This window comes from Sitophilus oryzae, unplaced genomic scaffold (assembly GCF_002938485.1).
Source record: "Sitophilus oryzae breed Bouriz unplaced genomic scaffold, Soryzae_2.0 scaffold_1440_pilon_pilon, whole genome shotgun sequence".
Lineage (NCBI taxonomy): Eukaryota > Metazoa > Arthropoda > Insecta > Coleoptera > Curculionidae > Sitophilus > Sitophilus oryzae.
Genome location: NW_022146105.1, coordinates 3,991,590 through 4,016,052, shown reverse-complemented (window position 1 = coordinate 4,016,052; position 24,463 = coordinate 3,991,590). Strand labels below are relative to the sequence as shown.

The 24,463-nt window shown below is 32.8% G+C and overlaps 1 protein-coding gene across 4 annotated transcripts in view; it reads right to left on the bottom strand.

The window, feature by feature from the left end:
• The window catches only part of LOC115876835 (protein trachealess), a 139,409-nt gene that overhangs the window by 24,011 nt on the left and 90,935 nt on the right, over nt 1-24,463 (bottom strand). For 2 of the 4 annotated variants that reach the window (XM_030892811.1, XM_030892812.1), the window contains exon 4: nt 2,593-2,613. In XM_030892811.1, the coding sequence (XP_030748671.1) occupies nt 2,593-2,613 (21 nt within the window). Of the gene's footprint in view, nt 1-163; nt 292-2,592; nt 2,614-24,463 lie in introns of those variants that run through there. The other 2 variants (XM_030892813.1, XM_030892814.1) reach the window with 1 other exon arrangement.

Here is a 24,463-nt window from a genome sequence, read left to right as displayed (position 1 = left end):
GATATACGATTTTTATTGATTTGCAGTAACTTCTTGTATAAAAAAAATAATAAAGTTGATTTAATTTTGGTGAAAATATAAATGAAAATGTTTACCAGGCTTTGAGAACATCACAATACCAGACGGGAAATAGGTGAAAAACCTCAAAAAACAGTTCACAAACCTCGATAATGGTAGCGGTTGCCGGAAAAAGCACCGGAGCGAGAGTGCGAGGCCCGCGGCGAGATTTTGACAGTGTGCGGCACCACCGTCAGGTAAAGTTGTCTCTTTTGCCGAATACGGAGAGTGACTAATGATGGAAAAGAAGTATTCGGATTTCCTAACGATAGAATGGGCGGTATGCGGGCGGAACGGGCTCAAATTCCGTCGCTCCGGTTGGTCCGGAGCCACGCAGCGATCCTAGCGCCTGGCTTTTCGCCGTGGCCATTCGCCGAGACGAACGCCCACGTAAACGCTCGCTTGGGCTCTATCAACAAGTAGCCAATATGCATCGGTGACAGCCGCAAATTTTGGCCTTTTGCCCTGTCTGCTGCTCCTGTACTGACCCGCAGTTCCTGCTAAATTTATGTCCCTTTTTTCCATGCAGAAAATTGAAGAGCTTACACAAAAACGTGCTGCTTCACCTGGTTTCCTCGTAATAAAACTATACATTAACAGTTCTTTAATAACACACATGTCAATTTATTGGGGCTCAAGAATATTCACATCACACCTAAGACTTCTTGTTTTAAACTTATCATCCCTTTTTGGATGCAGAAAATTGAAGAGCTTACACAAAAAAGTGCCGGTTCACCTGTTTTGATGGTAGTAAAACTATACATTAACAATTCTTTTGAAAACACCCATGTCAATTTATTGGAGCTTAAGAATAATCACATCACACCTAGGAATTCTTGTTTTAAACTTATCGTCTCTTTTTCGATGCAGAAAATTGAGGAGATTACACAAAAAAGGGCTGGTTCACTTGATTTCCTGGTAGTAAAAGTAGAAATTAACAATTCTTTTGAAAACTAGCCCATGCCAATTTATGAGGGTCCAAGAATATTCACATCACAACTAGGAATTATTGTTTTAAACTTATCATCTCTTGATCGATGCAGAAAATTGAAAAGCTTACACAAAGAAGTGCTGGTTCATTTGATTTCTTGGTAGTAAAACTAGAAATTCACAATTCGTTTGAAAACTAGCCCATTCCAAATTATGGGGGTCCAAGAATATTCACATCACGTCTAGGAATTTTCTTGTTTTAAACTTATCATCTCTTTTTCGATGCAGAAAATTGAAGAGCTTACACAAAAAAGTGCTGGTTCACTTGATTTCCTGGTAGTAAAACTAGAAATTAACAATTCTTTTGAAAACTAGCCCATGCCAATTTATGGGGTTCAAGAATATTCACATCTAGAAATTACTGTTTTAAACTTATCTCTTTTTCGATGCAGAAATTTGAAGAGCTGGGTTACCTGATTTTGTGGTTGTAAAACTATGCATTATCAATTCTTGTTAAAACTATCCCATGCCAATTTATTGGGACCCAAGAATTTTCGCGCGACACCTAGGAATTCTTGTTTTAAACTTCTCTTTTTCGAAGCAGAAAATTGAAGAGCTGACACAAAGAAGTGAATCAAACCAAATCACCTGATTTTGTGGTAGTAAAACTATGCATTAACTATTATTTTGAAAATTATGCCATGCCAATTTATTGGGACTCAAGAATATTCACATCACACCTAGGAATTCTTGTTAAACTCATAATTTTTTTCTCGATGCAGAAAATTTCAGTGCTTCCATCAAAAACTACAAAAAATTGTAGTTCATCTCGTATCCTGGTAGTGAAATTATAAATTAACAGTTATTATGACGACTAATCCATATCAATTAAGACTCAAGGATATTCATACTACACTTCTTTCTGTGAAGTAAAAATTAAAGAGCAAAAAGCCAGAACATATTATGAATGAAATACTATTCTAAATTAACAATCATTCTGAAAAGTTCCCTATGCCAATTCAGTAGGCCAAGGATAGGTAGGATAATTCTTTCAAACATCAACAATAGAAAATTCTTAGGAAATAAAAATTTATAGAAGATGATTACCTTTTAAACAGAACATTTCAACACAACATGCAGAAAAGCTGTAATGTAGAAAAGCATTCGTTAGTGGTTTCATCAAAATTTATCATCAGTTGATGTTAAAATTATATCTAGTACATAGAATTCTGTTTTGAAGCAATAGATGATGTAAAAAGCTGACAGAAATGTACTAAATCGTCATTTAAAAATCTCAATCTGCTAAAAAAATGAGTTTTAGGATTCATATACAGAAATCTCTTCCCAAAAAGTTAAACACAACATGCATTAAGTAACTTGTGTTTACTTATCAGGTGAACGTTTTTGTAAAAAAGCTCAATTCAGTGTATTTCAAATTCGTATTTTTTTAATTTATGTTATTAATTCCAAAAAAACTGTTTTGTTACGTTGAAATTGATGGTGAATATGAATATGATAAGGACCAAACCTTGATAAATAATATTAACACTGGTGCATTGGGTAGTGTGATGTTAATTTGTATACTTATTTTAGATTAATACTCACGGTTCATCGTAGGGTAGGTATCTGAAAGAAATAAAATTTAATGTAATCTACATGTAAAATACTTTGTTTATAATTAATGTACTAAAGGTGTTCAACATATTTAGATTCATAGATCATAGAATAATAATTTAAAAATAATTCGTACTTTTAATACTTTAAATGTGTCTAACAAGTTGATACCAGACATTTTTGATAACGATTCTTTGCTCTGAACCTTTGTGGAAGTTGTATTTAAGCTTTTTCTTATACCAAAGAAATTTACCTCCCCCTTTCGATAATCAATCGAACCCCAATATTGATTAGGCCGATCTATGTACATGTTGAATTTATTCAATAGATTCGTTAGGACCAATTTAAGATAGCCAGACTATTTTCCTTTGCTCTGAACAAACATAATACCCCACCAGTAATGATTGGTCATTGCAATAGGGGAATTCGCTCTTTAGGAAAACTTTTTCCTATCCTTTTTTTCCTAATATTCTGTACGTCTTTCCATATAAATATCTTTTTTTTCAACAGTAGTTAAAGCTTACATCGCAGGCCATTTAAATTAGCTTATATAAAAAAAATATTACTTCAAATCATATATTTTGTCTTGCTATTATTGTTATTTAACTTTCTCTAGGACATAAATATCTTACAACCATTTAAAATAGTCCATGATGATTAATATTCTATTTAAAATGGTTTAGAGAAAGTGTTAAAAACTAGGATTTAATATAAAGTATGGTTGAAAATTGACTATTTTTACAGGAAAGAAAAAAAAAATAAATAAAAGGAAAAATAAAGTTAGCACAGCAAAATAAACCGAAAATCAATAGAATTGGGGTTAGGTCTCAGACGATGCAGTGTCTAATGAACTTTATGATTACTCTGTATTTACCTTCTTGGGATACACGCAGGGGTTAGGGGTAAATAATATAAGCGAGGGTAACCAGCAATCATTGCCATCTTATTTGATATGTCTTTAGGGAGGCTAGCTTTTACAGTATTTTCTGAATTTACTTGCTAGCTTATTGCCTCCCTGTCTCTCTTTCTTTCACCCTCTCTTTCAAATCATCAAAAATAAACGGGACCCAACTACCGGGTTTCTTTTTAGTGCCAGATTTTTCTATCTAAAAACTGATCTACGTATGTTTTCTCAGAATCAGCTGGAAAATCGAGCGTTCAAATCGGTGTAATTTCCACTTAAAAGAGCCCCAGCCAGGAATTAAAAGCACTAAAGTGTAACTTCTACCCTTTTGCTTACTATGAAGCAGTTAAGATTGGACCCAGCGATATGCAGATATTTTAATAATTTAATGGAATGTTACCCCTTTCGAGGAATATCAACTCAACTTAATTTGTCATATTGTACTATAACAAAGCTCTTTTCCTTCATTACATTAGAACTCTCTTTGTATCATTACTAAACAAGAAATTAAGTATAAGGTTTGATTAGTGTGTTCAAAGTCACATTTTTCGAGAGGGACCTAAAGTAAATACGCATCTGATCGGTCCCTAAAATACCCTCAGCGTTGGTGGAAGCAAATGAAGAACGGATACTACAGCAGCGCAATTAGAATATCTTAATTTGTATCTCACAGTTATCGCTTGACCCTTACAGAATGTATTTAATTCAGACGCAGTGAAATGCAACCCCTAAATAATTAGCCCTATTCTCATGTTTAAATTGTTGGCCTTTGTAGCTTCTGAATCTGGTTGAAAAATAGATAAAACATGTTTTTGGTGGGGTTATTCGATTTATCCATTCCATCTGTCCTATACAGTATTTAAAAATGGAAAACTGGGTATTTTTTCGTATTTTAAATGAGTTTTAGATACATTTATAGAGTAAAAATTATGTTTTTCGATCATTAATTATTCAAGTGTAATAAATATAAAATAAAACATATTTCAAAATAGTTTGGGCTTAAACAATTTTATTATATATATATTCAACATTAATATTATTTATTTCAGGGTTGGCATGATTTAAATCGTGATTTAAATCAAGTGATTTTTTAAATTTTAATCATGTTATTTAAATAAAAAAAAAAATCCGACGTAAAGTACACTTTTAGTCCGAATAGAACAGTTTTTTTCGAACGTTTACAAATAAATTTTTAATCAATTTTAAATCACGTCCCAAAAATTAATACTTTTGTGACTCTAAAACTTATGAAATAAAACAATGAATTTACACTGCTGAATTTATTGACGATTTTTTGAGTAACTAATTTTATTAAAACTAATATATTATTTTGCATTATTGCAACATTTCTTAATGGAACATTAAAAAAGTGCTTAGGCGTAAAAGGGCTTTATTTTTATGCCTAGGCGTTAAAATGACATAAATTAATACTTTTTGACGTTTGAAAAAAATCCTTTTAATCAGAAGCGGGCGACTTTTTTCCGGAATATATTGGTGACCGATGTGGAAAAATGAAACGCGCAGTATAATTGTTAATGTTATCGGTAGCCATTTAGGATAGGACTTTACTTGGAAATAAGTCCTAATTATTCGGAAATCCGATTTAAATAATGTTTTCTATTAAAATCAATAAAATCTGGCTTAAACCAAAAAAAATCATAATTTTTGCAAACCCTGTAAAGAAGTTTATGGTTGACTTACCCTGTACTTACTCATGTTTTATCTAAAACTGATTGAAAAATGTTATTTGGCAAAGTTAACATTTCTATCAATTAATGGGTCACGTTCGCTATAAGGGCATACGTAAAGTGCTGCCGTGGGTATACTAAATCGGTCCAAGTAAAATAAGGGGCGTAATTTGTTAAAGCAGTTAGTGTCTTACAAGTGGGCCCTTTATCAGCAGCCCGGGGCACAAATCTGTGTTAAGCCGCGAGCCTCTACTTTATTGGGCCGCTCTCGATTAGCTTTCAATTAGCAACACCAGATAGCGCTATCTGTGCCTCTTGATTGCACCTATAATAGTCCCTTCCCAATTAAACATTTAGCCTGAACGATCTTATTATTGCTATGGCAATGCCTCTCTGATTATTTTACATCAGACTTCAGAAATTACGTCGAAGTAAATGGGTACGAATTCAAATGATCGAAGATTCATTCTTCTTTAAGAAGAAACTCTTTGTTTTTTAGTATATTGAGATGAACCGCCTATTAAATAAACATATTTCTTTAAATTCAATACATTCAGTTTTAAGACACTCTGTATACATAAATAAAATTATTGATTTTTAAAATATTAGTCGCAAACTAGGGAGAGGGAAATCAAAATAACAGCGATAATACATAGATGTTAGGTAATAGCTTTTAGACTACCGTTCGAGACGCATTGATGTGTTTTTAGTTTGGAAGATTGTGACAAAGAATGTTATTAAAGGTAAAGTAAACGTTTCCTCATTATTTAACTAGTGTTAACTAAAGCTTAATTTTATTTTCCTGTTAAAATATTCGGTGCTAAAGCTTTTCCGGATTTATTTGATCTGAGAATTATATTAAATAACATGTGTATGTATGGATTCGATTTATGCTGTGAATAATTTCTAGTATAAAATTAAATATAAGACAATCGTTTACTAGTTATATAGCCGATGTTTTTGGTTCTGTATGACTTGTGAGCAGGGTTCGGAAGTAGTTAATTAGGACGTAATTTACCTGATTAACTACGTGTAGTTTTTCTTCAAAAACTACGTCTTTTCCCGTTAATTAACTACATGAAAACTACGTTAATAAACTATGTATTGATATTATGAATAATTTTCATTTGTATGAGGTGTAATAGAGATAATTTGATGTAAATATTATATTTAAAGCCATATTTCTGACTCATAGTCTAAAGATATTGGCACCAACCATATCAGCTCTAGCTGAGTAGCCTTCGGAATCCAGGGACCTCAGTACCTGCAGGTGCTGACCTGCTAACTAACAAAACCTCTTCAGTTATCACTGTTTTAAGTGTGTTAAACTTTAAGCCTTAGTATGGGGACAGTATTTGTATTATTATTATTCCTCTTTTACTAAGAAATTATTATTAATCACAATAAAAAATATTCTTAACACAACGTAGGTTCCTTTATTTCATTTAAATTGTTTCTTATATATAGTTGGTCAAATATTGTAACATTGCAATAATACATTGCGAGACAGGAAATTGTAGAGAGAAACAAGCCCTATAACATAGGTTACAACATTTTAATGAACAGTGCTTTCCATAAAATCAATAAAATGAAAAATATACGAAATAATATACATGTAGGTACTGATTTCTTTCGAAAATAGACAACTATGATCCCTTCCCGGACACAAACGGTACATTGCGAGACAGGAAATTGTAGAGAGAAGCAAGCCCTATAACATAGGATACAACATTTTAATGAACACTGCTTTCCACAAAATCAATAAAATGAAAAATATACGAAATAATATACATGTACTGATTTCTTTGGAAAACAGACAACTATGAAACTATGATCCCTTCCCGGACACAAACGGTACATTGCGAGACAGGAAATTGTAGAGAGAAACAAGCCCTATAACATAGGATACAACATTTTAATGAACAGTGCTTTCCATAAAATCAATAAAATGAAAAATATACGAAATAATATACATGTACTGATTTCTTTCGAAAATAGACAACTATGAAACTATGATCCCTTCCCGGACACAAACGGTACATTGCGAGACAGGAAATTGTAGAGAGAAACAAGCCCTATAACATAGGATACAGCATTTTAATGAACAGTGCTTTCCATAAAATCAATAAAATGAAAAATATACGAAATAATATACATGTACTGATTTCTTTCGAAAATAGACAACTATGAAACTATGATCCCTTCCCGGACACAAACGGTACATTGCGAGGCAGGAAATTGTAGAGAGAAGCAAGCCCTATAACATAGGATACAACATTTTAATGAACACTGCTTTCCACAAAATCAATAAAATGAAAACTATACGAAATAATATACATGTACTGATTTCTTTCGAAAACAGACAACTATGAAACTATGATCCCTTCCCGGACACAAACGGTACATTGCGAGACAGGAAATTGTAGAGAGAAACAAGCCCTATAACATAGGATACAACATTTTAATGAATAGTGCTTTCCATAAAATCAATAAAATGAAAAATATACGATGTTATCACAATGGGTTATGACCAATGTTATCACAATGGGTTATTATACTACAATATAGAACAGTCCACAATCTGCAAAAGGAATCTTGAGGCAGTAATAACAATAAGATTATTGTAAACTAGAAGAACTGAATATTGTATGTCTTTAAGAACCTGAAGTTAATAAAGAAAAAAGTAGCACTGTTATATTTCCTATATTGACAAACTTTAAGCTTTTAGACAATTTGAAACAGATAATATATAAAAGCAGTGAGAAGCGTCATGTCCTAATATGTATTTTTAAAAGATAAATAGAAAAACTGATGATTTCTTTAAGTCTTAAATTTTCAATAAACAAAATTGTTCTCGAAATGTCCAGTTTTATTATTATGTCTGTCTAGACGACATACTAATATTTCTTAATTAATTTTAGCACGAAAAAAAAATTCTAGGCTTGATTAGGTTTCCTTAACATTGAGTATTGAATATCTGGTCCCACGGGATAATTCGCGCTGCCCCAAAGAGCCTACGGTTAAAATAACAAATAGAACAGGCGTTATATACCATAAATAGGCCAATGTAACTAAATATTATTCACTACGTCACGAAATCAAATTTTTCTATCAGTTTTTCTGTATATAAATTAAATAACAGAATTAATTTTCTTAAATAGGTGTTTTTTAAATATTTTAATTTGATAGGACTTCTGTCATTAGTTTATTTCCTTCCAAATATCAGTTATATAGTTACAAAACTATTGTCTGTACTTTTGTAGTAACGTATAGAGATAATTTTTTTAAGTGATAAAAAATCTTTAAAATTATGTTTATAAAGTTGTCTCTATAGTAGGCCTACAAGATAAAGCTCAGCTGACCATGTGAGCTTTAAGCACCCCAAAAATTCGACGCCCCCGTATGCGCTGCGTTCGAGGGTGTGAGCCAAGTAAGTGGCATTCCTGTCGGGAATTACTTCAATCTACATTACAAACGCTAGAGATGACCGAACAGTTAGAAATAGAATTACTGCCATGGCTCGAATTTTTTCGATTTATTCTTTTACTTACGGTTGGCGAAATATTTCCGTCTTCCCCATACGTGGTGATTGAGTGAAAGAGTCTTTGATGTACTGGACAGGACTAAATCAACGTCAAATCAGAATGAGACTTATTTTTTTAGTGATTATTTTTTAATATTTAATATAGAAATGTTAAAAAGAAGTAAAAAGCTTCATGGGAATAACCAAAGAATTTTAAAGAAAGGAGAATTATAAATGATGTGAAAAGCTAAAGCAAAATAGCTGTAGTTAATTTTTTAAAGTAATAAACGAGTTTCAGTTGAGACAGACGTACTGATTGTCTGAAACAACTTATAAGAAATATCGCCATACCGCTGTTAAGTCCTCAATGGTCTGTGTTATCAAAGCGAACCCCTTCAAAGCCGATGTCACCCTTTTCTTAATCATAAGATTCTAAGCAGGGGCTCGACCAGGAAATTGGAAGGAAGTATTATCATCTGAATTAAGGCACTTCTATATTGACTACACCCCTTTCATTATTATTAAATTATTTGAGATCCACCAACTTCTTTCTCGTTATTATTACTCTTAATTGACAGCCAACAACTGACAATCTTTAATAACTTGTTTTCAGTCAATATATTATTAAAATAGATATTTGTTTTAAATGAAAGAAAATATTTTTCTAGAAAAAATCACAAAACTTGTTCAATTAAACATCTAAAGAAAAGGTTAGTTATATAGTCATCCTATGCATTACAACCTTTCTTTTAGCAAAATCTCTAAATCTCGAACTATTATAGATGCATATCAGTACTCGTTGCATCTTTATGGGGACCAGGCCTCAGCAAATGTAAACAGCTCAGATTCTTTGACAGATAAGGGATATTTGTTGCTTGTTTTATTAATTTATTACGCTTATCATTAAGCTACCTACAAAGACAAAGGTTTGTTAACATTGATAATCCATCTGATGCCTACAGTTAGATTTACTTCTCAGTTTTGCTTTAGAATGGAATAAATAGCTGTATAGTTCTTCATGTCTTTCAGGAGATTTAATAACTGTACATTTACATTTAGAACATAGAGAATATTTATATTCGTTTGAATTCACGTGCCTACGTATTAGTGGGAGATATAAAATGACAAATAATTTGATAAATTTTAAAAGAGGAGGAAGACAAGCGAAACAAATAAGTCGAACGATAAGAAAGCAACAAAGCAATATTCTTCTTATCAAAAACACATGTCGAGGCATCTTTTAAAATGCAATTTTGCGAGATAATGCGCCTAAGCGCTGCCAGGACGAAATTGGGGTGCGACAAAAACAAATGTGAATGGCATTACGTATTCATTCGCGCGTGGCTGCCAAAAGAACGTATATATTTTGCCCGCTCCCGGGCTATGATTTCTATTGCTTCATTGCATCCCGAAAATGCTCATTTATATCGGATTGTTCGGAAAACCTTGGGGATCGGGCCTTAATATAACGTTGCCGTTCGCTTCTTTCTACTAAATGCTAATTTTCGATATCCCAAAGTATATTTAGTTTCTAACAAGTTTAACAAATCCTGTATAAAATTATATTCCATAATGCCATTACACAGATCATTACTTTTATGACAAATGCAACTAGGGCAAATGTTTTATTGAAAAACAATCATTTTTCTTTTAGGAGAGTGGAGAGACCAAAGGAGAGACGTGAACAGAATGAACAGAGAAAACACACCTCGACCGCCTGGACGACCACCTATAAGATGGTATGAAAGCTGGTCTTCATTATCCCAGCTGTTCCTAAAACCCCTTGAAGAAAAGACAGGACTTAGACCTAATGTACGAAGAAGAAGAATCATTTTTGTTTTTGTTTCATGATTCCCCCAAATTTATAACTGAAAATAGCTGGGTACTTCCCCACTTAGGTAGACTTCTATGAAATAAGGATATTTATGATGTTTCTTGTATTTTTTTAGGAGTGAAAAAGAATGCAACTTCAAGAGCCCTACAGGAAGAGGTAAGTAAGATTGTAAAATGTATTTCCTGCAAAGAAAGCATATCAGTACTTCTATGACCAAGGCAACTAGGTCAAAAGCTTTATTGAAAATTAATCGTTTTTCTTTCAGAAGAAGAGAGCAGAGAAACAGACCACGTGGACAGAATGCCAAATGACTGGTTAGCGAAAAATGCTATCGAGAAACGACTAAACACACCACTACCGCCTGGACGACCACCTATAAGATGGTATGAAAGCTGGTCTTCATCATCCCAGCTGTTCCTAAAAACCCTTGAAGAGAACACAATACTTAATTCGTACGGTAGAAATCTATGAAATAGGAATATTTATGATGTTTCTTGTATTTTTAGGAGTGAAAAAGAATGCAACTTCAAGAGCCCTACAGGAAGAGGTAAGTAAGATTGTAAAATGTATTTCCTGCAAAGAAAGCATATCAGTACTTCTATGACCAAGGCAACTAGGTCAAAAGCTTTATTGAAAATCAATCGTTTTTCTTTCAGAAGAAGAGAGCAGAGAAACAGACCACGTGGACAGAATGCCAAATGACCGCTTAGAGAAAATTGCTAAGGAGAGACGACCAAACGCACCTCCACCGCCTGGACGACCACCTATGAAATTGGTCTTGTTCCAACACTTCCTAGGGAATTCTTGAAGAAGATTCCCCAAAATTTATATCTGAAAATTGTTGGATACTTCCCCATTTAAGTAGAAATCTATGAAATAAGAATATTTATGACGCTTCTTGTAACTTTTTTGGAGTGAAAAGGAATGCAACTTCAAGAGCCCTACAGGAAGAGGTAAGTAAGATTGTAAAAGTTATTTCCTGCAAAGAAATCATCAGGGGGCTCACTGTATATCGCAATTCCTCTGATGATAATAAAAATGAATTAACGAAACTCTAGATATTAATGTCGCGCCGTTATAATGAATTTCTTTGCCCCATTACTCTACCCCAGGGACCTGTGATAAATATCCCTACAAATTACATTTTTCCACAGAAGCTTTCTTGATAAAAGTCCTCAGTATTTTGCACAATAATAATGTACTTTTTCCTCTGTACCCTAAGCGAAAATAGATTTTTAAATATACTCTCTCTCTATTAAAAAGAAATAGAATAAAAACACAAAACACTAATGCTGGGAAAAATACCAAACGAATCGTGAGTTTATAGACTGTGTCTTTGTCTCTTCTGCAAATTCTTATCTCACGTATCTTTGTTATGATCACTCCACTAATCAGGATAAACAATAAAAGTTCACGAAAATCTCTATACTCCTGTCGCATACAAACTATATTCCTTTTAGGGGTAAATTTTGGTTCAGTTTGTTAACTAGGAAGTTGATATTTTTTGGCGTTTTGATATCAACGGGAAGATACAATTTTAAAAGAAGAGTCCTTAAGGGATGGTAGTTCGTCGAATAATTTTTTACCCTTGTTATACAAATCGGTGATGACATAGGGCTGTAATTGGGAAGTCAAAATCTAATCGTTTTAATTAGGGAGGGGAACGATGACTTGCTGAGGGCCAATTCAAGCTGGATTGTGGTCTGATATTTTTTTAATTCGGTTTAAAAGAGGGTGTAAAATGATACTGTGGACAAAAATTTTGCATAGAAGATACAAGGGAAGGTTTTATAAGATAAATATAGATATTAAATTATTAAAGTTTAGTATATGTATGCGTCTCATATAAATTCATTTTTAAATATAAATAAAGGTTAAAAATCATCTAGTAATTTATTTGGATTACTTGATTTGAAGTTTTCCAGGGTGAGTTTTCAGTTCTTTTAAATGTTTATTTGTGTTCTCAATGTTTAAAAGCTCATGAAAAGTTTGTCATAATAGTGTAAAACAGTTCTGTTTTTTAGTTTCATTATTAATTTCAAATTCTTTGGCACCTAAAATCTCAATATTTTTTCTTTATATAAACAAATTTTCAAATCCGGGAAAAATATTGTAATTTTTACAATTTTCGAGATGCCGATGCCGCCAGACTCATTTGCCAATTTCGTAAATCAGCCAGACTTGCTTTTGAATATAGTTTATGAAATGATACGTTAAATTTTTTCCTAATTTTCAGCCAGACTAACTTTCCTCCACTTGGGATGTGCCAGACTGTTATTTCCATTAATGAAATGCTTCACTTTTTTATAATAAATGTAAAATATTTCTGACTAGGAAAATAAGTGGACTTTTTTAGTTTTTTATCTAGTGAACCTATCCGAAAATCTTAGCCAGACTCACAAATTGTCATTTAATGTCACCATCTGAACATACTTTTATATATTCGCTCACTGGAAAAATAATTAAAAAAATGCACTGCCTCCTGGACTATGGATATGTTCTCTCTATTCAAAATGTCTAAAAGCTCTAAGTTTGGTTCTATATTATATAACAGCGCTGTTAATTCGTTTCATTGTTATGTTTTGGTTCTTATAGTTGTTTGTTTGTAATGGACTGTTTATAAATACATTTTACAAATTTTTTATAGCTTTTATATGAAAATTTTTAAAAGCTTTATGTTTTTAAAAGTTATAAATCTCTAGTAGTCTACTTTAAGAAGTTTTCATGGGATTTTTCGTTTTTTTAGTATTCCTTTGTGTTGGCTAAAATGTCTAAAAGCTCTAAGGTTATCATTATAGGGTAGAAGAGTTGTTATTGCGTTTCCTTGTTAATTTCAGGTACTTGAAAGGACTGATGATGTCGTCCAGATGCAGATGAGGTCCCTAGGTAAGCGAATCGTATTTAAAAGGGCTGAATTAAAGGTTTTAATTTCACACACAATAACCCGCGAGTCTGAAAATGCAAAAAGGGTTGAGGGCCGAGACTTTTATCTGTCTCGGTCGTGCCATTTTTGGCGGTAATTTCGAATTACCAGCCGTTTGAAACCGCGAATCATTCTTTAAAATATGTATACGTATTGGCCGCATGGGACCTGGCTCTCCCGTCTTCTGCCTTTCGTAGATTGCTCTTTATATTCCACGGGAAGAACCTGGAAGAATGGATTTACAATGCTTATTTTATGAAGCTCACCCCCGCCGAGCTGATCCTAAACATTTTATTGTCGTTTAATACAACTTCTTGCCGTTTCTACTTTGTCTGTTTCTTGCAGTAAAAAAGTAACTGCTCGCCATAAGCACACCTTATGTAAAATGCAAGTGGCGTTGAGTGGTATTGCTGCTTACCTAGATGACTCTTGTGTTTTTATGACCCTTCGTGCATAAATATTGAGCTGCAAGCTCACAGAAAACTTAAGTCTTTTTTTTATTTAAATTGTTTTAATGACTTAACTCATTTTTTGAAAGCTGACTTAAGAATTAAAATTTAAGTCTTTTTCAAAATGATTTGTGATTTAAATCTTTATTCCGAAATAGAAAGATTTTTTAATAGAGAGATTTTAATGAGTTAAGTCTTTTTATAAAAGGCTTAAGTCAGATTTCTATATTTTTTTATGCAACATTTTCAACAGCAGCATTTTTTTTAAACTGTCAAGCCGATGCCGAGCAATGTTCAATACCACTAGTAAATAAAATGTTAGTTTTTCGGAACCGGATTTGATCATGTGTTGTTACGCGTGCGTAGTCAGTCAGTTTATGTAGTTTTAGTCTCATCCTAATATTTTATGATACTTATATATACGTAAGAAAATCGCCTAATCGGCAATACAAGAAAATTAATATTAACATTTAAAACAAGGTACTTAAATTGAATTCTGGTTGTCTTGACTTGAGGGTAATTATATTGATTTAAGTCATTTTACTGACTTAGCATGCAGATCGTCATGATTTAAGTCAAAAATATAGACTTAAGTCATAAAAACGACTTAAATAACGTTATATTGATTTAAGTCTTTACCAAAATGACTTGACTTGAAATAAAATGATTTAAGTCAAAGACTTGAGACTTAAACCATTTGAACTTTATGTTGAATTTGACTTGAAACTTAAATCATTTTGATTTTAGAAATAATAAATTTAAGACTTAAGTCTTTTTAAAACTGACTTGTTGCAGCTCTGATTTTACTTTACCAAAATTTCATCTGATGTTTATAAAAAAAATTCTTTGAAATATCAATGCAAAAAACTGTGCTTATCTACCTCGATCATGCTCTTTTCTTTTCCAAGAGCTGGTAGAAATTAAGACATAACTTAGCCTAGGTCACGAGACACTTAAATATACCATAAAACAACTTTCTTTCGTCTTTTTTACCTCTCTTACCTGGAGCCTTGATTCATATGGGCATTATAACTGTCAAAAGCCGGCCCTATCGTCCGATCAGAAGCAACGGTTTACACCCTTCAAAATATAATATTTCTGTCTTTTTGGAATCGTCCCTTCCGTGAAAAAAAGTCAAACAAGTGTTTTGTGGCCACAATAATTAGAAATTATGCTCCTGAATTACACCGATGCGTTGAGAAGTAACGGTAAAGCCGTGTAGGGTTCTGAAGGCAGCTCAGATTTACCTAGATAAGCCGTTTTCTAGGGTTTTCGGCTCCTGATTTATTAATCTTCCAGTTTCCTTTTGTTTTTATAAAACGTTTTTACTATATATGACACCATTTTTTACCAGATATTTGTTAATTAAATTATTGTTGATTTATAAAAATCAATTCCGATACTAATCAGAGTAATCAGTGATGTATTTATACTGACTTGAAATATTTGTCTTTTTATAATTCTCTACTTATTAACTCAGGTATTTTTTATTATATAATATAACAGCCCTGTTAACTAATTTCTTTATTAATTAAACGCTTGTAAAAATTTGAAATTATAATTTGTTTAATTTTCTATTTGGAATACATTTTTTCCAAGGGGGCTTTTCAATTTTTTTATATTTTTCTTTGTTTCAAAATGTCTAAAAGCTCAACGCTTTTATTGTAGGCTAAAATTATAGTCTAATTCTCTTATTAATTTCAGTTCTGGAGTTTTTCTTTATTTTTTCACAGTATTCTAAGTTTGTAGAAAACTATAATTGAGGTAATTATTAATTAAAGTAAACATTCTATAATATAAGGGGTGGTGATGGTATAGGAAAAGCCAAGAATTTACAAAAGCCATATTTGGTGTTATGCCGTTACTTTGACATATTCTCTCATATTAATTTCTGATGGTAAAAACCATCATATAAATGTGTATCTTCATTACGCTCGGTTGGAGGTAAGGAGAGATGCAATCTTAATATTATTTCACCTTTAAATTATTATGCTTTTGACTGTTCGTAATTAAATGATAAATGGCATTAAATGTTGCCCAGTGTGTATCGATAAATTTCTGGTCTTCTTTTTAAAGCCGAATCATAAACAACCGTGTCTTGCTTATATACAAGGTGTTCCATGAGAAATTTTTACACCGAGTATGCTAGAAATCGTCAAGAAACTTTTTGAAAAGTAGTTCATATTGTTGCTAGTATAAAATTAAATAAAACGATTATACTATTTGAATAAAATAAAATGCTAAATATGTTAGTAAAACTGCACCAAAATATTTTACAGAAATAATGACGATTAAGAAATAAAGAATGTTTTAATATAAAGTTGTTAATTATAAACCAAGCTGTTTACTTTTACGACTCTTGTTGTGCTTCTGTATGATTTTATACGGCCATATTTCGCCAACGTAATTATTTAAATGAAACACCTTGTAAGTTGTTCCTGACGTTGTTCAAGCCCGGGCATATAAAACGTAAGCACAAGTAATAAACAAACCGAGCTTGGTGGAGTCATTTATCATAAAACTCTCGAGCGATTTCAGATAATAATTCATAATGATTTTTTAATTAAGCTGCCTTGATAAGGGCCCAAGCAAACTGAAAAATATTCAAGATGTAAAATGATACAAATAAAAGGAGTAGGGTTTTCGGTTCTGCCACCAAAACAGTACGATAAAACAGAAATTTAATTTAGGAGATATTCCTCGCATTTATTTTATCCTCTAGTCTTGTTGTCTTTCTCCTTATTTTATGTTCTTTCTGTCGGGCAAAAAGTTTCCTTTTTCGAGAGAAGATAAATCGTCTTTGCTAAACTTTTTTTTATATCGAAAACAGTACTAGTGTCTTAATATATGGATCTAAAAAGGAAAATTAAATTTTATTTAGTTCATATTCAAATAAAACAATATGTCGTTTGGTACTATTGAAACTTGAGCTTTTACTGCTAAACAAAGGATCAAATTCTGCGAGTCTGTTATAAATAAGGCAGTAAAATGCAAATTACAGCACAATGTCACTAAATTTGCCTAAGTACACCCCTTTAGTAAACCACTAAACATTGTAAAGCTTTAAATTACTGCGTTGAGCGAACTTATGTTGGGGTCGCAGCTACAGATAAAAAGGTTGCACCCCCTCATTTCGTATGCTTATTATATTAGCTATTTTCTTGTATAAATCTTCGTATTGGGTTAGCTAAATTTTCGCCGCAGAGAACCTTGTTCGAAAAGAGAAAGAAGCAAGAAAGCCGGAAAAATTGCTCCTTGTCGTGCATAAATTTAAAAATCTTTCGCTGTACTTACAGCCAGTGTCTCTGAAAAACGATTTAGTGCACCCCAGAGCTTTTCGGATAATTCATACGCCGAATAATTTAAATATAAAATTTTACAGTACATGTCTCCTGTCACATGTTCTACAGTTTTTATTATTACAGATTGGCCTTTTTAAATAGACCTATGTTTATTGTTCCAGACAATAAGGTAGGGTTTTTATCTTTAATCGTTTCAACCTCAACATCAACCTATTTTTTAATATAGGCTTGGTGCATTTCAGTTGAGTTCAACAAATTCCGACAGCGCTTCAACGGCAATTGAAATAATATTGAAATCGTGGTTTTGTTTTGTCATATTTAAGTATTTTAGTTTTTTGCTAGAGTGCAGTTATTGAAACTATAAAACATTTAGGTACGAGATTTGTATGGTGTAACTCTGTTTCGGGTAGTAAAAAATAAGTGAAAAAGAATTCGAACTAGGGGTCGTGTTGTGTTGTGATAATTTCAAACGTTAATAAAATTGCCGAAAAAATGTTAAGGGGTAAAGAAGAGCGTATTTTAATTAGGGTGGGTGCAATAACATTCAATAATTCAACTTTCCCGGATATTCAACTCCCTGAAACAACATTTTCACACCGATTTGATCAAAAGCAAAAATGGATTCAAGCAGTTCGACGAAACAAGTGAGTAAACAAAGTGCTCGTTACATAATCAATAAATTAAAAAGACATATACTATGAGAGGATAAAATATAATTTGCAATGTTAATGGTATACTTTTTTAATTAACTAGTGATTAAATGTTGTATGAACATCTTCTAAAATTATAATTATGTACCTACCTAAAAAATTTCGTTAGAGCCGAAATAGGCCCAATTATGCCCCACTAGCAAAACCGGTGATTAAAACTATGCTCGTTATCGTAGCTGAACTCGTTTAAAAAGATTTTTAACTGGAATAATAAATTATAATACAAGTTAGACCTTCTGATGATATCAAAATATTTACTTTTTAATTTTTCTTTTTAGAATTTTCACAAATTATACTTCCTAACACTTTTAGAATAATTCACTAATAAATTTTTCGTAATCTCGCTATTTAATCCCGTGTACTGGTAAGAACGAATTGTTTACGATATTCTCCGATGGTGGCAGCACCGGCGGAGAACGTACCAAGCCTATAACTTCAGTGTTTTTTTCTCTGAAGGATTATGACACAAAAGCTACTGAAACAAACAAAAAAAAATAGGACTCTAATCCAGTAAAAACCCGCCTAAATCTGTAACATCCCGGTTTTTAAAGCTCTGCAAACTCTTCAGCCCCATTGGCAATTTGGAGCTTATGTTTTGACGATTGAGAAGATCAAACGTGTCGCTGGAGTATCACCTTTATTATCTTATTTACATTTTAGAGGATTTGAGGATCTGTCAAGGCAAATGCGTTTACGAATGCTGACACCATGCCATAAATTCGGCATTAGGGTCTTGGAAAGGGTCTCTCACCCAAAATTGACGCTTGAAAGTCGTATACGTTTCTTTACAACCACTTTCCATATAAAAACTCTTAGGGTTAATAGTACTTGAGAATTTTTCTTTTTTTAATAATAATCATAAAAAAAGTTCATGGCTTTAGACTAAAATAATCATTTCAAATCATTTCAGCATTTAAAGCAAAAATAATGATTGTTTAGAGGTAAGACAGGGAGACAAAATCTAGGTATATACACATACCGGCAGCCAGCAAGAGAAATTTTATGAAAGCATTTGCATTTTCGGTGCGATACATGTATAAAGCTACTGTGCAAAGATAACGCTGTGTTTTGCGGATTTAAATTATATCCTTAGGGCCATAAGTGTAAGTAGAGATAGCGCGCTTTAATTGTTCCACAAGTAACTACAGTTTTATTGCTGTTTCAGTTTTGGGAAGGTCGAAATTTAGTGCCATATACAGGGTGGCCCATTAGTATGAGTAAGTCGAATATCGTCGTTGTTGACAAAGATATAAAAAAAAGTTTTATATAAGTGTCTCATGCTTTATAAAGGAGCATATCCTAAAAATATTTTGTTGTGTACAGGGTGTCCCAAAAAAGTTATGACAAAGTTTTGAGTTTTTTTTTTGAAATTGCGTCCCCAATTTTTCTGTACAGATTGAGATTAAGCATAAAATACTCCATATAATACGCTATTTTTATTTATACAAATTAAAAAACATTACCACTGCGAACGGCAGCTGTTCGTTGGTAGAGCAGTCGTGGATAAGGTATTTCACTGGAAAGAACTAATTAACAATAATAACTCGAAAATATAAATATTGGGCGCCAGGCATGTACAGAGAAAGAAAACACAGTTGTATATTACTTAAAACTAATGACTATATTTATTCATGATGTTCTTTGCTGGTACATGACATTGTAGAGTTCTAGTAAATATATAGTGGTTATATGTCAAAGAAAATGGTGTTAAGAGTTGTACTAAATATCTATGAAAGTAATACCATTACAAGGCGTAATGTAATGAAACCTAAAATCTAAATCATATTGTAACAACTAAATCGACATAAATGTTCTTAATAATCTAACCACTAAATATAGTCTGTACGATATTATTTAAAATGTACGTTAAGTTAAATAAATTATCAGGCCTGAACGATACGGAATCCGATGACGATACGATAGACATCATGTATATCATATATAAAAAAGACATGTAACGAACTAAAAACGTTACAGTACTATGCGGTGTTGCCATTTTATTTTATATTTACTGAAACTTTGGTTAAAGACATTATATCCGAAAAGTGGTTAAAAACGACGGCGACACCGCATTATACTTCAAATCAAAATAATCCAATTATGTACAAAAAATATGGGGTGTAATTTAAAAAAAATAAAACTCTTATCATAACTTCTTTTCGGGGACTCTGTTTACAATACTGATACCACAAAATATTTTTAGGATATGCACCGTTATAAGCCATGCAACATCTGTATAAAAAAAATGTTTCATATCTTTGTCGACAACGATATTGAACTTCCTCTCACTAATGGACCACCCTGTATATTAATAAACATGATTAGTCTGTTGTTTCTCGAGGCAAAGTATCAATAAAAACCAAATTAAAACATTAAAATTTTTGGTAGGACACTCTATTGATATTAGAGCTTTTATTATAAATTACAAATAACATAAATGTTTCTCTTTCCTTGAAGCTCGAAGTGCGTAATAAAACCAAATTCGATCTGTTAAAAAGTGTTCGGCTATTTTTCCCTGCCAAATTGCATTTTCCCGCCCATTTAATGGGCCTCTAGAAGATTTACATTTCAGCTTCTTGTTTATTTCCCCTCGATTAACTCTAATTTCTTCGCTACGCCGACTTCACATAAGAGAGGCGAGCTTTGGTCCTTTGTAGTTCCCTAATAGAGCGAAATTTTTCTTGCCGCGCCCTCTGGCGGAAAACTGGCCAAGCTGCTGGCTCGAAAGCTCCACGCTCGATGGCGCTGCCAGTGCAGAATTCTGTTCGCGCGTGTAAATTTGAAATTGTTTTACTCTGTGTTTTTTAAAAGACTTTTTCTCCGTTATTCACAATGCTTGTCTAAATAATATAATATTAATATTTCAGCAAGATTTATAGATAAAAGTCAATAATTACTTTATTTTTTAGAAGAAGCGTACTCGAAGTCTGTGTTTAGACTAATATTTCTTAGTTTTTTGTTAAAAATGTCTTAAATTAGTTAGGAGGCTGCCAAAATTAGAGAACAATGTCTATTTTTGTATACATTAGAAAAGTTAGTGTTTTTCTATGAAATTTAAGTTAATTTAGTCTGAAAAATAGGTTTATTTATAAAAATACTTAAAATAATTACAGGGTTGTCTTGAATATATATTTTGATTTTATTAAATCGATTTGATCAGAGCAAAATTCAAATTTTTGATCATAAATTGAAGAATTTAATAAAATTGTAAGCTTTTAGGAAATTAATTGTACTGTAAAACACTATAAAAGTATACAGGGTCGCCTTCATATATTTTGTATTTAAAAAATCGATTTTAAATTAGTCTCGGTGAAAATGAGTATGCCGGTGAATTTTTTGAACGAGATTGAAACGAATTATCGTTGTCGGAAAGATAAAAACACTTCAAAAGGATCCTGTTATTACTATCCCGAGTAATAATTCAAAATATATATATTGTTCGATTGAGAGAGCGAAGCCAAGCCAGGCCAGCCAACCATACAAGACGAATCTCTCTGTATAATGAGAAGGAGGAATCGCAAGATAATGAAAGAGTGCCAGTAGAAACAATCACCTTCTTCTTCTCATTTCGGCCTTTTGGCATTCCGATGCAAAACGTCTAACGCGCATTTTTCCTTCTTCCAGAAAATTAACCGTCTATAAATTTAAATTCACAATTTTCTTCTTCGGTTCTGCCAGTGTCCTTCGCATTTTCCCGGTGACTGTTTTTATTTTCTTATTGCTAGCGCTCTGTAATCAGTACAGTATTCATCGCATTCCATTCTGTCTTGTCTCTTATTACACTTACATGCTAATGTTACAGTTTATAGGTACTTTTACATTATTAGGCATATTTAAAAAAATCTTTGGTTGAAGTCAAAAATCATTAAGGCATTATTTACTTAATAATTTATACTAATAAAGTAGTTAATATTCAATTATTTTCTTTCAGGGCTAGTGGAGTGATTTATGAATTGTTATTGCTGCCCTATGAAGAGTGATCTAGCCAGATTAATTAGACATTGTAATGCACAGAATCTCGATATCGGTATCGTTATATTCGCGGACGCATCGCGGCCAGGATTGGACGGTAGGGTAAGGCCTTCCAGTTATGTTGGATTTTTGAAGAATTCATCATGATCTTCCGGTCGTGTTGAATTTGGATGAGTTCATCATAACCTAAGAATATACACCCTGAGCTGCTAGCCAAGTGGATGTCTTTCGAGAGATTCATCTGGACACGGTCGTTCCATATCCTGGCAGATTCTGTGCATCGGGTCGCGAGTGATGGTATATTCGTATTTCTTATTGGAACTGGAGTAATCATAGGGTTTAGTGAGTTATGGAACATATTAGATTGGATGTATTTCTGCTGTCAGATTCTGTGTATCAGGTTATGAGTGATGGAAAATTCGTTTCTCATATTGGAGCTGAAGTAATCATAGGACCTAATAAATCATGAAACATGTTGGATTGGATGTATTTTTGCTGTTAGTTGAAAAGGTAAGTGAACTTGATATCATATAACGTATTGTGGATTGTGGAAATGGTTTATGTCAAGTCGGCTTTGAACACCAACGCTACAATATTCTCATCTAATGGCGTCTAACATAACATTTTTTCATCCTGAAATATCTTTATACACTCAGATGCAAAAAAACGCAACGGAAACATTTTTAGTCAAGTTTAAAATGTTATTTTTTTATTTTTAGCCGCATTTCCTTGATTTGTTTAGCAAATTGTATATAAATATATCAACTTAAATTCGTAATCTCAATTTATTATAAACTTTTGTATCTGACTCTATCTTTAAAACACTCTGTGCAATAATTTTGTGAGCAAATATTCCTAAAATGATCCTATATTATGTCTCCTTGTTATTTGACTCATGTCAACACATGCCTTGGTTAATTTTTAAGAGCAAAATGAATTTGCCACAAACATTTTGCAATTTTTTCAATTATCGTTAATTTTTTGATGTTATTCTTCATAATGACGAGGTGGCTTTTGGTGATTATTGTTGTGTACGATTGAATATGGTTCTTAGTGTCGAAGATTGTGCAAAAGTCATTGATCTTGTTGAAGATAGCCGAAATTATGAATATTCGCTTGGTCCTTGAAGAAAAATGGGAAAACAACAAAATACAGGGTGGCCCATCGAAAACGTTCCGCAAGGCATAACAGCCAGGGTATTTCTTTTTTTCGAAAAATCCAAAAACACGTCAATTTTGTTTGTGAGGGGGACAATTTTTGCCCCAAAAATGATTGCAAAATCTTCAACCCTCTAAGCGGGGGTGACATCCCCCAATTTTTTTCAAATGGGAAGGGGGGTCAAGTGGTACCGCATTGAAAAGGGCTTTCTATTTTCTATACTTTCCCGCTTCGTTTTTGAAAATCGGTCGAGCCATTGAGAAAAGATGAAGTATTGAAATTTGAAAAGTTTATTTAAACATTTATCAGAGTAAATGATAAGGATAAATTCCTTCAACCAATTTGCTGTTTTTTTCTTATTATTTCTAGATGTTTACGCATTTTTTCACTTGCCATAAGGATGAACGATCGGGTTAGGTAGAGTGAACTTTCTTTTTGAAAGGTGTAGTTAATCGGCACAACTGTCGGTACTGGGTTGAGGACAACCCCAGGGTTTTTCACGAGGTGCACACTCAAAACCCTCAGAAATTGAACGTGTGGGCTGGTATTTTTTTTGTAATTCTATTCTGAGTCCTTTTTTCTTCCTGGAAATCTAACAGGTGATATGTACTTGGATTTACTGGAAAATACCATCGACCCAGCTGTAACTGACATCATAGAGAACAATCCTGGATACGTTGAAGCGGAACTAATATTTCAACAAGACGGTGCACCTCCACATTACTCTCAAAATGTGCGTAATTATTTAAACAATAACTTTCCCGTTCGGTGGATAAGGCGAAGGGGTGCAATTGAGTGGACCCCCCGGTCACCCGACTTGACTCCTTTAAACTTTTTTTATGGGGACACATAAAAAGTAAAGTGTATAGCACTCCACCCGCCTCATTAGAAGACCTGCGAAGACGAATTATTGATGTTTGTTGCGAAGTGACCCCGCAAGTTCTTCAGAATGTTCTAGAACGGGTTGAAAATAATTTGTATTACTGTATGGAGGTTGACAGGCAACATTTTCAGCATTTTCTTCATTAATAAGATAATTTTTTTTTAATTAATTCAATTTATGCGTTTTTTTTTCTGAAATGGGACATACATATCGAAGCTTTGTCGAAAAAATTGAGCTCTGCCTGTTTTGCATTAAGGTCTGTTTCTAAGGAGCTTAACTTGTCAGTGGCTAGAACTGTTTATTATGCACTTTTTGAGTCGCACCTCAGGTATGCCCTTCCATTCTGGGGTACGTGTTGTGCGACTCAATTTGACCGCATTTTCAAGCTCCAGAGGAGAGTTGTTCGATATTCACTAGGACTAAACAGCAGAACTCATTGCCGAGACTTTTTTAAGGAATTAAGAATATTGACTCTTCCTTCCTTATTTATATTTGAATCCGTTTGCCTAATACGTA